This window comes from Macaca nemestrina, chromosome 8 (genome assembly GCF_043159975.1).
Source record: "Macaca nemestrina isolate mMacNem1 chromosome 8, mMacNem.hap1, whole genome shotgun sequence".
NCBI classification, from domain to species: domain Eukaryota; kingdom Metazoa; phylum Chordata; class Mammalia; order Primates; family Cercopithecidae; genus Macaca; species Macaca nemestrina.
In genome coordinates this window covers 2,931,847-2,947,624 of record NC_092132.1, presented here as the reverse complement: position 1 = coordinate 2,947,624, position 15,778 = coordinate 2,931,847, and the positions used below count along the sequence as shown (strand labels likewise).

General features: G+C 57.3%; 1 protein-coding gene across 21 annotated transcripts in view; it reads right to left on the bottom strand.

The window, feature by feature from the left end:
- LOC105488409 (t-SNARE domain containing 1) overlaps positions 1 to 15,778 on the bottom strand; it is a 136,010-nt gene that overhangs the window by 73,610 nt on the left and 46,622 nt on the right. For 19 of the 21 annotated variants that reach the window (XR_011606655.1, XR_011606656.1, XR_011606657.1 and 16 more), the window contains 3 exons: positions 11,208 to 11,334; positions 2,471 to 2,620; positions 613 to 1,212 (listed from right to left, as the gene is read on the bottom strand). Coding sequence is in view for 18 of the 21 variants with exons in the window: in XM_071067706.1 (XP_070923807.1) it covers positions 613 to 1,212; positions 2,471 to 2,620; positions 11,208 to 11,334 (877 nt within the window). In the remaining 3 variants the exon portion in view is untranslated. The remainder of the gene's footprint in view (positions 1 to 612; positions 1,213 to 2,470; positions 2,621 to 11,207; positions 11,335 to 15,778) is intronic. The other 2 variants (XM_011752415.2, XM_011752422.2) reach the window with 2 other exon arrangements.

Genomic DNA, 15,778 nt, shown 5'->3' with positions numbered 1-15,778 from the left:
CCAGCTCAGAAAACCAGTGTAGTAAGTTGCAGCTAGCTTTTTCTCTCCTGAGTAGCACAAGGCGCAGCAGGAGGAACACGGGCACGCGTGGCCGTGGGGAGCGTCAGCACAGCTAGAAAACCGATTCTCAGCGCGTGTGTCTACCCCAGGCGGCAACAGCAAATGCCCTTCTCACCATGGCCGTGGTGCCAGCATGTGACTGGGCAACAGTGACAGAAGAACTCTGTCCTGCCCGTCTGCGAGCTCAGCTCCACTCTAGGATGGGGTGAGGGAGAGGCCAAGTCAACCACCAAGCAGGGAGACAAAATTTACTAATGCTCCCTTTACATGTAATATATGTTGGCTGAACGCACAGATGGGTGGGTGGATAGACGAGTGAAGAGTGCATGGGGCAAAGGATGAATGAACAAGAACACTCCAGATGAGACAGTGGTGACGGGGAGGGTAGGGGGAAGAGGAGGAGGGGAGGCGGGGAGGAGGAGGAGGAGGAGGAAGAGAGGAGGAGAGGAAGGTGCTGTGGAGGAAGATGCAGGGTGACACGGCCAAGATGGGCCCCACCTTCCTGCTGGACAGAGTGGTGCCCTAGCGAGGTGAGCTGGGCACGGAACTCACCTCTGGGCGGCTCCAGACCGAAGCCCTCAGAGGGCAGGGCCTGGCAAGAGAAGGTCTTGGCCACCACCTGCTCCACAGGCGTGAGGGCCAGGGCCTGGGGCTTGCCGGAACCGGGGCTGGGGCCGTGGGCCGCCTTCCGGAGGTCGCCCAGCTTGCGCCGCACGACGGCTCGCAGGTCCCGCCACTTGTGCTTCAGGTCCACGACGTCACGGCGGCAGTAGCCCAGCGCGTTCACGGCCTGCAGGATGCGGCTCCACACGCGGTACCTGCGAGTGGGCTCGGCTTTCAGCAGCCCCGTGCCGAACAGCAGCTGGTGGTGCTTGCTCACCTTGGACACCAGCACCTCGGTCTCCTGCGGGCAGAAGTTAGGCTTCCTCTTCTTGGCCCGGGTAGCGCTGGGCCCCACCATGTGGCCATGGGGCCCAGCGGCCAAGTCCTTCCTCGGGCCAGTGGTGGGTGATGAGGTGGGCGATGAGGTGGGCCCCGCCATGCGGCCATGGGGCCCAGCGGCCAAGTCCTTCCTCGGGCCAGTGGTGGGTGACGAGGTGGGCGATGAGGTGGGCTCCGGCATCCGGCTGCCTTCAGGGGCAACCCCAGGCCCTGGAAAGGCACCAAAAGGTGGACGTTTAAGGCCCTGGGCCTGTGGAGGCAGCAGCTCCAGCAGCAGCTCCCTAGGGCACCTCCTCTTTGGTTTCTGCTTCGGGACATGGCTGCCTGGTCCTGGCCACCACCCCTCCCTGCTGGGTGTCCAGAGACCTGGGCCCACGATCCCCTAGCCCTGACACTGCCTCACCAGGTGCCGTCAGCAAGCACGTAGCTTCGGGGTCACAGTGCCCCATCTCCAAGACTGCACACCACTAGCCCTGCCTGCCCCTGCAGCCACCACAGGGGTGCGGGAGTCGGGCAGGCTAAGTTGTAGCCCTGGACCCTCTCCAGGGTCTCCTGCCCTCAGGCCAGGGCTGGGCTGCTCCTGGGGTCAGCCCTCGCTTGGGGACAGCCTTCCAGCTGACATTTTGGAAGGCTCCTGCCAACCTGCCCACAGCACAACTAAGAGCCCCTGAGCACCGGCCTCAGCTTCCCCTCCCGCACTTGGGCCGAGGCTGGTGGGGACGTGGTGGCCAGCCTCAGCTTCCCCTCCCGCACTTGGGCTGAGGCTGGTGGGGACGTGGTGGCCTGGTCGGCAGCCTCACCCCCCTGCCATCCTTTGCCTCCACCCTGCAAGGGAACAGGGCTGCGCTGGCAACAGTGGGAAGTCTCTGCGTCTTTGCCCACACACGAGCGTTTTCACCAACCCGACCAGCTTCCTGAAGGCAGGGACAGGGCCCGACACTGCAGGTTCCCTGGTGCGGCACGTCTGAGCCCTCAGGGAGGAGCACTCAAGTGCAGGCCTCTCCCCAGGGTCCTGGCATCCCAGAAGCACCTGGAGGGGGCCTCTCCAGCAGGCGGGAAGCCCCCCAGGATACCCGCAGAGGTCACCGCACCTGTTCTTCCCCAAACCACACCAAGCGCCCTGCCACCCCTCGCCAGCCCACTGCACAAGAACGATTGGGCTTGGGGGTGAGGAATCACATGAGCAGGTCCAAAGCCCCGGGCGGGAGCAGCCTTGCTCAGTCCTGACCCTACAGGGCTGGCCAGCTCTGGCCACCATGCAACTTCCACCCTGTGGCCTGTCTGGGCTGGCTGCACCCTTGGCCCTACTCAGGGGAAGGCCTGGTGGGGGGCAGGGAACACAAGCCCCTCACCTCCTGGCCCCAGCCTCCTCCCTGCAGCTCCTGCCTGCTGACCCCGCCCTCCTCCGCACCTGCATCTCCAAGCCGCCTTCCCAGGACCCCCCAGACCCAGCGTCTGAGTGAAGTACCTCGCTTCCTGGCCCTTGGGACAATAGGCGTGCCCGCCGGCCCCAGATCACCTTCCCCGTCCTTCCCCACACAGGGGTTCTGCAGCTTGCTCTCTGGCGACGGGCAGGGGAAATGGCGGATTCCATACTCGGTCCAACATCTAGCGCACTCTACGGACAGCAAGGGACAGTCACGATTACCGTCAGCTCAGGGCGCTCCTGGCAGTGCCAGGCGCCCACGCACGGACAGCAGATGCCCAGGACCCGAGATGCTCCACTCAGGGCTCCTCCTCCAGGAAGCCCTCCCTGCCTGCTATATCCTCTGGATCATCTCCCTTCTGCTGAATGCCAGCAAGGAGTTCAGAACTTTAGGTGTTCCGGATTTTTCTCTGAACCAGTTCTGAAATGTGACTGCAGACTAGCATACAACCCCCAGGGCCTGCAGGGGTAGCCACAGATTAAGCCCTGGACAGCTATTACCAGTCAGCAACAAAGTACAAAATGGGAAGTGCGGCTCCAGCATCGTTTAAGGCAATTCGAAACTGCTGCGACCTCTGCACTCAGAATCATTCTACTGCATTTTAGAAAAGTGTCATCCGTAGCGTATGGGAGATGAAAAGCGAAGCCACACTGCTGCCCCCACTCGGCTTTGCGGAGGCAGAGACACGCGCTCCACCTCTCCCGGCTCCCAGCCCCCGCACGCGTTTGGGCCCTACACAGAACGCATCATCATTTTCTCTAATTCTTTCCATTGTTCACAAAACATTTCAGGACACACTTCACTGAAATTCAGTGATCCTCAGACACACCTTATAAAAGCATTTTAACATCTCCAGAACCACGATGTGCCTTTCGATCCACAGCACCCCAAAGACACGCATGTGCGCCAGGCTGAGTGAGGCCTCCGAAGCCGGACCCCGCGTGCCTGTCTCTGCACTCTGTTCTTCCCGGGACGTGTCCCAGTAGGTAACAAGGATGCTGCTGGCTCGGAAGCGCTTTCCGGCCACGTCCGTGGCCTCCAGGGCCAGGTCGGCACAATGGATCCCAGGGCTGCATCCCAGGGCTGCATCCCTGAGCCAAGCGCCTGAAGCAGCAGCTCTTGGAAAAGGCCCTTCATGCAACCCTCAGAGAAGTGACACTAGGGGCCGCCCTGGTGCACTCCCACTCGGGGTCCCTCTAGGGGGACCCTGTGGCCCAACGTGAGGGGAGGGAAGGACTTCCCCAAAGCCTCTCACCAGACCCGCAGGAGGTAGGAGAGGTCCCAAAGGCCACCTGGTCCATTCTCCTGCCCCCAGACAGCGCTGCCCAAACTACACAGGCAGAGACAGACTCAGGGAACGGCCTCCAGTGCCCAGCTCACTGCTCTGGACTGGGGCTCACTCACCCTCCAGCTCTGGGCCCGGTGGGGAGAAGAGGGAGAAGCCTGCAGAAGGACAGGAGGGCAGCTGCCTGGCTCATTTCAGGGCGGAGGTTTCCACAGGGCAGAGAAGTGCAGCAAAGTGGATCAGAATCAGAAGCTGACAACCCTCTCGGGGGCCAGAGAGGAGCAGCCAGCCTGGAGACAGACGCTGCCCTAGGAAAACCAGGCACCCACGAGAGGCACTGGCCAAGGTCTGGAGGGGCCCCAAGTCACAGAGGGAGGGGCCCCAAGTCACAGACGCCTCTCAGTGTTTGATGAGGTGAGCCTCCAGCATGCCCGCCCCCCACCGCCAGAGAGAGCAGGGCCGGTCCCTCCAGCTCCCGGCAGGCCCCTCTCCTGGCATCCACACTATCCTCTCTCTGCACAGAGACACACTCTCCAGGCCGGAAACCCCAGACAATGGCCTGTGAGGGGATCCAGGCACTTGGTAATTGAGCTCAGTCTCTGCTCAGAAAGGGGTCCCACAGGCCCCCAGAGAGACCACAGGCCCTGCTGTCACTCAAGAACACGCCATCACCTCACCACACTGAATCCCCTTACCCCAAGTCCAGGTCCTACCCACTGCACCCACGTTACTCCACACTGCTCCCCACGCCCCTCAAGACGCCAGTATGCTCTGCCCACCCGAGCCACATGAATCCAGACATGGCAGGGACAGGCCTGGGATTTTACTGTATGCTTTTGAATAGAATACCCACAAATTACAGAAAAAATGTAAATGCAGACAGTTATAAATAAAAAAATAAAGATCACAGCATCCAGAGATAAACACGATGAACCCTGGTGGGCGGCTATCTTCCACAAGCAAACACTGCATGTGTGGCTTTGCTTCTTCCACGCACCACATTCTCCACAAATCACAGCACACGCACAGGTCACTCGAGGGCCTTCGACAATGTGATGTTAATGCCCACATCGAATTTTATCCCAGCTGTAACACAATCGTTTCCCTAAAGCCAGGTACTTACAGCATTTCTGAGTCAGCACTCACACAAATCACACGTGCTGGACACCTCTGCCTGTGTGTCTATCTCCTGAGACAAAGTCCAAGAGGAAGTATGGCTGGGCTAAGAGAAGGAACACTCCTGGGTGTCCCGAAGCTGGCTGTTCCTGGCACCCACACCCACCCTCCCCCACAACCCTGTGGCCCCTGCTTCCGCCCCAGGCTGCCCCAAAGCTGGCTGCTCCCGGCACCCCACGCCCACCCTCCCCTGCTCCCGCTCCAGGCTGCCCCAAGGGGGCTGCTCCCAGCACCCCACGCCCACCCTCCCAGCAGCCTCTGCTCCCGCCCTAGGTTGCCACAAGCTGGCTGCTCCCAGCACCCCACACCCACCCTCCCTGTGGCCCGTGCTCCCACCCCAGGCTGCCAAGGGCGTGTTGACATTCTCTTTCCCTGCCAGGTTACTGTGAGGCTGACCACTGCGGGTGCGCTGAGGAGACAGCTACACTTCCTAGCTGCCCACAGACCTGGCCGGTTTGCATGGAGCTCTGGGGAGCTTTCTTCTGTGTATTTGAGTTATTTATGGGTTGACAACTCACTAGCTGGTTTTTCGCTGCCTCTGTCCAGATGACGTGACGATGACGCGAGGGCCCTAAGGTGCTGCCCAGTTAGGGTGGCAGGACTGCGGCACACAGCAGGGACTGGGCACATGCAGCTGACCCTACACCCATGGGGACTTCGTCCAGGCCCCACCGGCCTGCCTGGAAGGCCTTGCCCAGCTCTGAGGATCCTCGAAGGCCCCACCCACACAGAAAGCCAAGAGCTGAGGGGAGCAAAGGAGGCACTGAGCCAGGCTTGCCCCCGCACCCCAGAAGCAGCCCCGGCCACGACAGTTTTCAACAAACCCGGACGACCCTGGTGCTTTTCTTTCAGATGTGTAAGCAGGTTTGAAATCACTTTAAAAAGACAACTAGAAAAAAGCACATTTGAAAATGATGAAGTAAACTTCTAAGCAATTCCAAAACAAAGAAATCATAATGGAAAGTTATTTAGAACTGAACAAAAATTTAAAATACTATACATTTCAAAATGTGTGACATTCAACTAAAGTAGTTTCTTGGGAAATTTCTAATTTCAAATGCTTTTGTTAGAAACGAATATTTACCATATTCATGATGAATGTGGTAAATATTCAATCTGGGAGTCAGAAAAATAAAACAGCATCAACTTAAAGACAGGAGGGAAATGATGAAAGCACGAGCAGAAATCAATCACGATTTAAACTCGCACGCACAGAAGGCGGAAGCCAGGAGCCACGTCTCTGCAGAGACCTACACAACTGCCGGGTCTCTGTTGATACTGACTGTAAGAGAAAACAGAGAAGGTACAAATACAGAATATCAGGAATGAGAAAGGGGACGTGGTTGAGGCTCTGAGGCTGTGAAAGAAGCAGCAGCCACCACCAGCCCTCAGCGGCCCTGCCCGAGCTTCACGGGTGTCGATGCATCCATCCGCATGACCACTGGGCCGGAGGCCTCTTCTCGCCTCCCCTTCCCCACCCTGAGCTCACAAAGCTCATGAGCAGCAGGGTGGGCAGGGCTGAGACCAAGGCAGGGAGGGCTGGCACGCTGTGACTGGCAGAGCTGGGACTGGGGCAGGCAGGGCAGGCAGGGCTGGGATCAGGGCAGGCAGGGCGGGCAGGGCTGGGACCAGGGCAGGCAGGGCGGGCAGGGCTGGGACCAGGGCAGGCAGGGCGGGCAGGGCTGGGACCAGGGCAGGCAGGGCGGGCAGGGCTGGGACCTGGGCAGGCCAGCTTCTGCATCTGCATCTTAACCATTACATGAGGGTGCCCCAGTGTCACAACTGACAGTAAAAGGCTATTGTGTACAATTTAATTTCAGTAAGTTGAACATTTAGATAAAACAGTAGAATTTCCAGAAAAATGCAACTTAGCAAAACTGACCCAAGAAGAAATAGAAAGCTTGAATAATGTTTTACAACTAGAGGAATTAACGGGCAGTCAGAAAATCTTTCCACAAAGGAAAACACTAGATCCGCATAGTTTAACAGCAAAATCCCAGAAACGTTCAAGGAATACATAATCCTGTTCTTCCACAAACTCACCAAGAATAGAACCACCGTCTCCATTCAACACTGCAGTAGAGGTTCCAGCCAGGAAAAGAAACACATAATAGGCGAAAGCACTGGAAAAGGAGCGAAAACGCTGTCATTATGCACAAACACCACCATCTACAGGGAAGGCTCAAAAGATTCCACAGAAAAATCATTACAATAAAAAGGGTTTAGCAACATGGCTGGACACAAACCAGTACACAAAAGTCAATTACACCACACAGGAAAAGTCTGGTTTCTTCCACAAATAAACCTGGAGGGAAATAAAGAGACAGAGGGAAGCCAGAGACAAAGACACACTCGAAGGAGGAGCACGGGTCAGCCGTAGCACGGGATCTCGGGAGGCTCCAGGTTAAACAGCATCTCTGAAACAGACACTCCCAGAGGCCGTCGGCACTTCAACTGCAGGTTGGGTACGGCGGCCAAACGAGCTGTCACAGTGGAAATCTGGTCACACATAAAAGGAGTCCTTCTCTTTGGGGACACACTGAAATATTACCAGATGAGATGATCTGCTATCTGGGATTTACTCCAGAATGACACGGCAGGGGAGCAGCTTGGGGGCACATGTACGGCCACACTGGCCGCGAGCACCGAGGGGAAGCTGAGGTACACCGGGGCTGCGACGTGTCTGTGCCTACTTTGATGTGTTTGAAAATTTCCACATTTAGAAAATTAAAACATAAAATATCCAAAAATTAAATAAAATGTCTGAACTCTGTTTCTTAGAAAAAGACAACCGCGTGCACACACCAGCAAGAAGCATTTGGAAAATGTAATATTCGGAATGGTACCACTTACAACAGCAGGAAAAAAAAGTTTTTACTTTGTTGAAATGAATTTAAGAAAAGATACGTAAGATCTTTATAGAGAAAGTTATACGACTTCATTGAAAAACATTAAAGACAACCCCATAAATATAAAGACATGTGTCTGTTCACCGACTGGATGGCTCAGAATGATAAAGAAGTCACGTCTCCCCACGCGGACGCAGGGATGCCAGGCAAACCCAGTCAAAGCTCCAGGGTGCAACAGGTGATCCTAAACCTTATGGTCAACATCGAACCGCCAAACATACCCGAGACACTTCTGTAGAAAAATGAGAAGGGCAATTTTTTCTAAAAAGTATTGAGAATTACAGTAAAGCTACAGAAATTAAGGTGGATTTTGGCACACGAAAAGCAAACTTGACCAGAGAACCCAAATGAAAACTTTATCACAGAGCTGTCAGCAGGTCTGCAGAAGAAAGGCAATTCAACAGTCCACACAATTTGTTCTTCAAACAGAGAAAAAACGACATCACAGTTTCCCCTCCACACTCATCCCACCTCAAACCATAAACAAAAATCAAAGGTCAATTAAAGTCTTAAATATGAAAAACAAATTGTTCAATCTTCAGAGGGAAGTAAAAGATGGCAGCAATATCATCTTGTGATGGAAGTTACTAAACAAAAAAGTGCAAGTCCCGAAGGGAATGATGGATCAACTCCAGGCTGCCCTGGCTGAGAGCTTCTGCTTCCCAGCAGGCCTCCCAGTGAGAAGCCGGTCCGGCCTGGGTCGGGCTGTGTAAACCCACCTGATGAGGCTTTCATCTCCAGAGCACACGAGGGAAGCCTGCAAACCCATAAGCACAAGGCAAACCCAAGAGAAAAGCAGACAAACAGTGCTCCCTGGCAGGAAGACCCACATGCCCAATAAACACGAAAAGGGGATCCATCCCATTCATTATCAGAGAAACATCCATTCCAACCAGAGAGGACAAGCCACACCCACCAGGTTGGCAAGACGTCACAGTCCGACACCCCGGGGTACTGACAAGGACATGGAGCAAACAGGGCTCTGGGTGGGGCCCGCGTCAGCTCAGCTGCAGGTGGCCCGGCCCAGGAATGCCACCCCACCATGTGCCACCAGAGGCCCTGGCCACGGGCACAGGCTGTGAGGGAGGACACGGGAGCCAGCCTCAGCATCCCTGAGACGCAGAAGTGCACAGATGCCGCGGTGTGCTCACAGAACCCAACATGATACAGCACGAAATCGAAGGGGCCACAGCCACGCGAAACGTGGAGGCTCTCAGAACACAATGTGTAAAAGTAGCACAACACGGAGCCCCACAAATCGTCTGAGCCCAGGGAAGTTCAAAACCTGCACAGCTCAGCAACATACAGCTCAGGGATATGCACACACATAAGCAAAATTGTGAAGAACCAGCAAGATGCAGCACATACACAGTTCAGTGCAAGGACGAAGGAGTGGGGAGGGTAAAGGAGCAGGGGCCTGGGGGTCAGGCTCACCACCTCCAAACCATTAGATCTGAACCTGTATCTATACCCCATGCACACGTATGCACACGCGCACACACGCGCAGTCTTGTGTCTACTCAGTGTCCCTCAGAACACATTTTTAAACATAATATAGATCAAGCAACTGACACTGTGCCCTGCCTAAGGCCCCGCGGGCTCCCCTGGCCCATGGAAGGAACCTCCATCCACACCGGCCCCCCAGGACACCCTCATTCAGGTCTCCCGGGGCTGCCTCCTCCAGGGTCCCCCTCTACTTTCCACTAAGCACCCCCTCCCCGAGGGCCCTCCCTCACCTCCTCAGCTCATACAGCCCGCCCCTCTGGGCTGGCAGTCCCAGTCCCTGGGTCATTTCCTTCCTAGCACTCAAGAAAGACGATCTCAGAACCATCCCAGTCAGAACACGGGCCCCCAAGGGCACAGGACTCACTTGTCTCTCTGCCTCCTGCCCAACTCTTGGCACACAGCAGACGCTGGATCAATGGTCTGGGCGGGAAGGAGGAAAGGGAGGCAGAAGTGGGAGGAGACCAGACCAGCCCAGCACTCCCAGTGGGCAGGAAGGATGAGGTCATCCTAGAGAACCTGGCCTGAGAGGCACTAAGTGGTGATGGCAAGATGAGGAGGAGCACTCAGTGATGTCACCAATGGCCACATGCACCCCGTCCTCCCTGCTGCCATCCTATCCCAGCACACCCCGTCCTCCCTGTTGCCATTCTATCCCAGCATACCCCTGTCCTCCCTGCTGCCATCCTATCCCAACACACCCATCCTCCCTGCTGCCATCCTATCCCAACGCACCCGTCCTCCCTGCTGCCATCCTTATCCCAGCGCACCCGTCCTCCTGCTGCCATCCTATCCCAACACACCCATCCTCCCTGCTGCCATCCTATCCCAGCGCACCCGTCCTCCCTGCTGTCATCCTATCCCAACGCACCCGTCCTCCCTGTCATCCTATCCCAGCGCACCCGTCCTCCCTGCTGTCATCCTATCCCAACACACCTGTCCTCCCTGCTGTCATCCTATCCCAGCGCGCCCCTGTCCTCCCTGCTGCCATCCTATCCCAGCGCACCCGTCCTCCCTGCTGCCATCCTATCCCAGCGCGCCCCTGTCCTCCCTGCTGTCATCCTATCCCAGCGCACCCGTCCTCCCTGCTGTCATCCTATCCCAACACACCTGTCCTCCCTGCTGTCATCCTATCCCAGCGCGCCCCTGTCCTCCCTGCTGCCATCCTATCCCAGCGCACCCGTCCTCCCTGCTGCCATCCTATCCCAGCGCGCCCGTGCTCCCTGCTGTCATCCTATCCCAACACACCTGTCCTCCCTGCTGTCATCCTATCCCAGCGCGCCCCTGTCCTCCCTGCTGCCATCCTATCCCAGCGCACTCGTCCTCCCTGCTGCCATCCTATCCCAGCGCGCCCCTGTCCTCCCTGCTGTCATCCTATCCCAACGCACCCATCCTCCCTGCTGCCATCCTAACCCAGTGCACCCCTGTCTGAAATACGCTCTGCAATACCTAGAAATAAACCCCAGCTCTGCCCTGCACCAGCTGCACGGCCCTGGGGTGAGGTTTATGAGCCCCAGGGTCCTCAGCTTCCTCCTCTGTACGGAGTGCAAAGTGCCGCCTGCTCCACACCGTCATTAGGAAGGCCAGGTGAGATGCTGCATCCCCTCAGCCATTCTCCAAACACCCTGAGCACCACCCACCAGCAGCTTGGTTCTCTTGAGCGCCTGCTCCATGCCCAGCATGAACTGGGACACTCAGGTCTGCCCGCACGCAGGACAGCCACTCCTGATGCTTCCTTTCCAGGGGCCTGAATCGCCTGAGCTCAGCAGTCACACCCCATCTCAGGACACAGGCCACTTTCCTCAACAGAACAGAACTGGTGTATAGCCATCAGCATGACACAGTGGGGACCCTACCCACTGCCATCCCCTCCTCCCTGCCCCCACTGCCAGCTACTATCATTACCTAGGGGCTGATAGCCTTGTCTTGAAGGTCCCCCAAAAGGGCCACGGCTCCCCAGGCCACCTCCGCCAGCGATGGATCCGTATGACATCTTCTTACAGATGGCAGGGCCAGCAGCCTCCACACTGAGCTGGAGGAAACAGAAAAACCAGGGGGAAGACGGGGAAGAGATGGGGATTAAAGCTCCAATTCAGGGTGCACAGGGGCCTCCTGACCCTCCCCAGCCCCGGGACCCTGGCTCCGCTGTACTCATTCCCTAGGCTACTCCAGGCTTCTCACCAGCCCCCAAACAGCAACCCCCACAGAGCCGCTTCAAGGTGGCCTCTTGGTCCACAGGTCCCTGTAGGAACACAGAAACACAGCCTGAGGAAGGCGTGCCCCATGCCCTCCCAAAAGGGACCCCCAGCAAGGTGAGCCCTCTGACCGGCTCTTAAAGACCAACCCCCACCGCCAGCATCCCAGCTGGCTTCTGGGAGCACTGGGCCCCGGCAGGGCCCCCGCCAAGCAGGCAGGACCCCCGCCATGCAGGCAGGACAGCATCCACTGCATGTGAGTCAGGCCCAGGCCAGGCTGAGAACCCGGCGCTCACACAGCCCGCCAGCATCTCCAGCTCCGTTGTCCTGAGCCACACTCCACAGTAGCGGGGCTGGGTGAGGCCCGGGGTGGCTCTGCCCTGGCTGAGTGTAATCTGTGCAGCTGGGCAAGAGCCACGGGGCCTATCTGGGCCTCAGTTTCCTCATCTGTGAAGGGGAAGAAGAGGACCTGTGTCTTAGAGCTGTTGTGAGATGTAATCAGATACGCATTACGGTTGGTGAACAGTAAGCACTAAACATGTAACTCACGGCATTGGTGCCATCCTAGGGGCACTGGCTATCCCTGGCCTGGGGAGCTGGGCATCCTGCCCAAACCACTCCTCCCATGGGCTGCAGCTCCAGGGACTCAGAGCAAACGACCAGAGGACAACGGGAGCTCTCCTGCCCAGACACTGCCAGAGCGTCCTCCCTGTATACAGGGGTCCCTGTGCGGGCAGCTTCTGACTGGCCTAGACCCTAATGCTATCACTATGGAGCCTGCCAGCCAGGCCACACTCAGTTCTAAACACCTTAGGGCAAGGGCTCCACCCTCCCACATAAACACCTGAACCGTGAAGGCAGGTTTCAGAGCAAAGTGAGCCTCACGCCAGCTGAGTACAGGCCCAAGTCCCTAGGGCTGGGGAAGGCGGTGTGACCGCCACGTTCCCTCTGAGCAAGATGCCTGCCTGTGCCATCCAGCCCCGCCCAGAGCAGGGCAGCACCAGGACACCATGGCCCCAGTGGGCCCCACTGCCCTGCTCAGAACAATCGGGACCCAAACAGCTCTGGTGGCTGCGGATCGCACCCACCAACACCCACCGCATTAGGAACTCAAACACACCCTTCTGAAACCGTAGTAATTCATTTTAAATAACAAAGCTCTTACTGTGAACACAGAGAACATCTTCATTAAAAACCACTGCATTTTCCAAAACAAAACCCCTCGGGGACAGCGGTGCCGCCCTACAGGCGTAGCACCCTCCGGCCCAGCAGGACTGCCACACTCACAGCTGCTGCTGGTGCAAGCTGCGGCTGCACCGAGCTCCGCCCGGGGCACATGAAGACGTCCAGCCCCACGCAGGGAGGCGGCAGGCAGAGCGGTGCTCAGCCCCTCTCTCCACGGGTCTCAGGCCTCGCATGCCAGGTACCTGCCCAGTCCCCTCTCTCCACACTGCCTGGAATGGGGAGGTGGGCGGGAAGTTGGGTCTCAGGGGAAGACAGGAGGCAGGAGATGTCTGCTGCCCCAGGGGAGGGTGGGCTCCGAGGGCGGGTGGGATTCCAGGAGCCCCGAGTGAGAGGCAGGTCTCAACCCAGCGAGCAGAGAGCTCCGCACACGGGTCGGGGCCTCATCGGGAAAAGCTCAGATGTGGAAGACAGCCCAAGACACACGCGGGAAACACAGCGTGGAGGAAACAGACACTATCCAAGAGAAAACTGCAACACGGAACAGCGCGGCAGCCGGCACTTCCTTAACACTTGGCGCATGGCGACAACCACAGAGGCGCTTTACCGCTCGCACAGATCCATCCGCACAACCCTCTAAGCTGGGGCCACCATTGCCTTTACCTCGCAGCTGAGGAAACTGAGGCACGGAGAGGTGAGGTAACTTGCCCAAGGTCCCCCAGCTGGTAACGGGTGGAGAAGGCTTCAGACCCGGGCAGTCTGGTTCCAACGCCTATGTTCTCTGTACGGCCCTCAAAGGAACGAGCCCAGATAACAAAGGCTGTGTTCACAGCCCCAGCACAGGAACGGGACGCCAAGAAAGGGACTTTCAGGGAACACAGAGGAGCACCGAGAAGTCAACACTGGGAGCAGCAGCGAAGAGCTCCGGAGAAGCGGCAGGCAGAGCAAGGGCCTCCAGAAACCGGAGCACGAAGACACGGGGAGTCCCTGCACAGGCACTTCTCCATGGGAGGAAGGGGAGCTTCAGAAAGAAGGACGGGAGAGCCAGGGGAAGAGAATGGTCAGGAACAGCATTCGCACTGATCCCAGCCAGAGCTCACTCAAGCTGGGTAGGGGCCCCTCACGCCCCGGGAGACCTCGGGACACCCAGACAAGGAGACTGTCCACAGGCAACCAAGTCCCACATCCAGCACCAGAGGCCACGGTGACTGGGGAGATCCCCACAGCTCCAGTGCGGGGAGAACTAGTGTGAGGGCCATAGGAGGCCATTTCCAACGCCGGGGGTCCCCAGACCACCCCTCCACACATGCTTTCTTGGGGAGGTACTCGAGGGTGAGCTTTGCCAGAACCAGGAACCGTGAGGAGGGAAGAAAGCCTGGACCGCCTGCAACCAGAGGAAGCTGAAGGGGACCCAGGGCAAAAGCTGTGCCCAGGCAAGGAGGGCAGCCCTCTGACAGGGCCCCAGGAGAACGTTCTAGAAAGACTTCTTCAAGAAGACAAAAGCCGAACTGCTGATGTGAAGGAACGTGAGACTGAGAGCTAGAGGAGGGCTTCAGGCTCCTAAGAAGTACAAAAAACACCAGGCAAACAAAGGCAGTTACAAACTCCAGGGAAAACCAAAGGTTGAGCAGAGAAGAAAATCATCCCGGTTTCCTATGACTGGGCTGATTCCAGCAGCACATGTGGTTCTAATTAGGAAAGCCCTGGTCTCCTTGAGAGTGTGACAGCACTGCAGCTACACCGGGAGGAGGGGAAGCAGGGAGTGTGTGCATACGTGTGTGCGTGCATACGTGTGTGCATGCCCCTGGGTGTGTGTGTGTGCATGTGTGTGCCTGTGTGTACCTGTGAGACAGCAGGTACTTGTGTGTGCAGACAGACCTGAATCCTCATCTTGCAAGCTGATAATGCGTAAACATTTAAAAAATCAACTAGCAATAGAGGTCTATTATTTAGAGATCAACATCAAAAGAATCTACTAGAAGAATCAGACATAGATGAGTTTGGGAAAGGGGATGGAGGGCGACTGGGGATGACTGTTTTTCTTAATTAACTTTGTACAACTCATTTAACTCATTTACTCTCTAAACTACATGCACGTGTAATTTTAAAGTATTAAACCTTAATTTGTAAAATTCCAATGAAACATCATCTAGAAAGACCTGTCTGGAATCAAGGGGAGGGCTGTTGAGGGGGTATGCCTTCAGCAGATAAGAGCCAGGTGAGCATCCAGGGCTCTCCTTAAATCCCTGGGAGGTGGCCCCAGAGCACCTAGCTTTGTCCCAGGTGGCCATACAGGCCACAGGGAGACACAGCTGATGCAGGGCATGGCCCAATCCTACAGATACACCCTTTGTGCCCCAGTGCCACCACACCAGCAGAGCAGGCCTGTCCTGGCCTCAGGACATGAACGTCCATGGAGGAGCCAGCACAAGCCGTCTTGGGCGAGGGTTGCTGCAGAGGCTTTCAGAGAACTCGGGGAGGGGTGCTCAAACCCCAGGTGGGGAGGGTCCAGCAGTCCCAAGAAAGTGGCTCAAGGGGGTCCTCAGCACAGGGTACTACTTGCCGTCATCTAAAATGATGATGAGGCACTGAGGGGGGTCAGCCAGGCCTGACATGAGACTTGTGTTTGGGGAGCTCCCTCTGCTTCAGGATCGAGAGCAAGCTGCTGGGGGCATGTGAGGGGCTGGCAGGGCAGTGAGCAGGTGGCGGCAGGAACCAGGACCTGGGCAGGGAGGGAGGGAGGAGCTAGGGACTGGCACTGAACCCAGGCAGAGTCAAGGACAAGCCCCAAGTTCTGGCCCAGAAGGCATGCGGACAGTGCTTTGACTTCCTCGTGCCAGAAAGTGAGGGGCGCCGTGTGCAGGGATGAACGCAGAGGGGCTCCCACAGGCAGGCAGATACCCAAAGCCCTGGAGGTGGGGCTAGATGCAGAAGGGGAGTCCACTGTGCAGGGACAGTTGTAAAGAAGAGAACTCCCAGGGAGAGAAGCCACCGTGGAGAGAAGAGAGGGCCCCACAGACGACACAGGAGATGGGGACAAGTTGGGGGGATGTTAACCGGAGGTCACAAAAGCCACGGCGGAGGCTCCATGAGACTGCA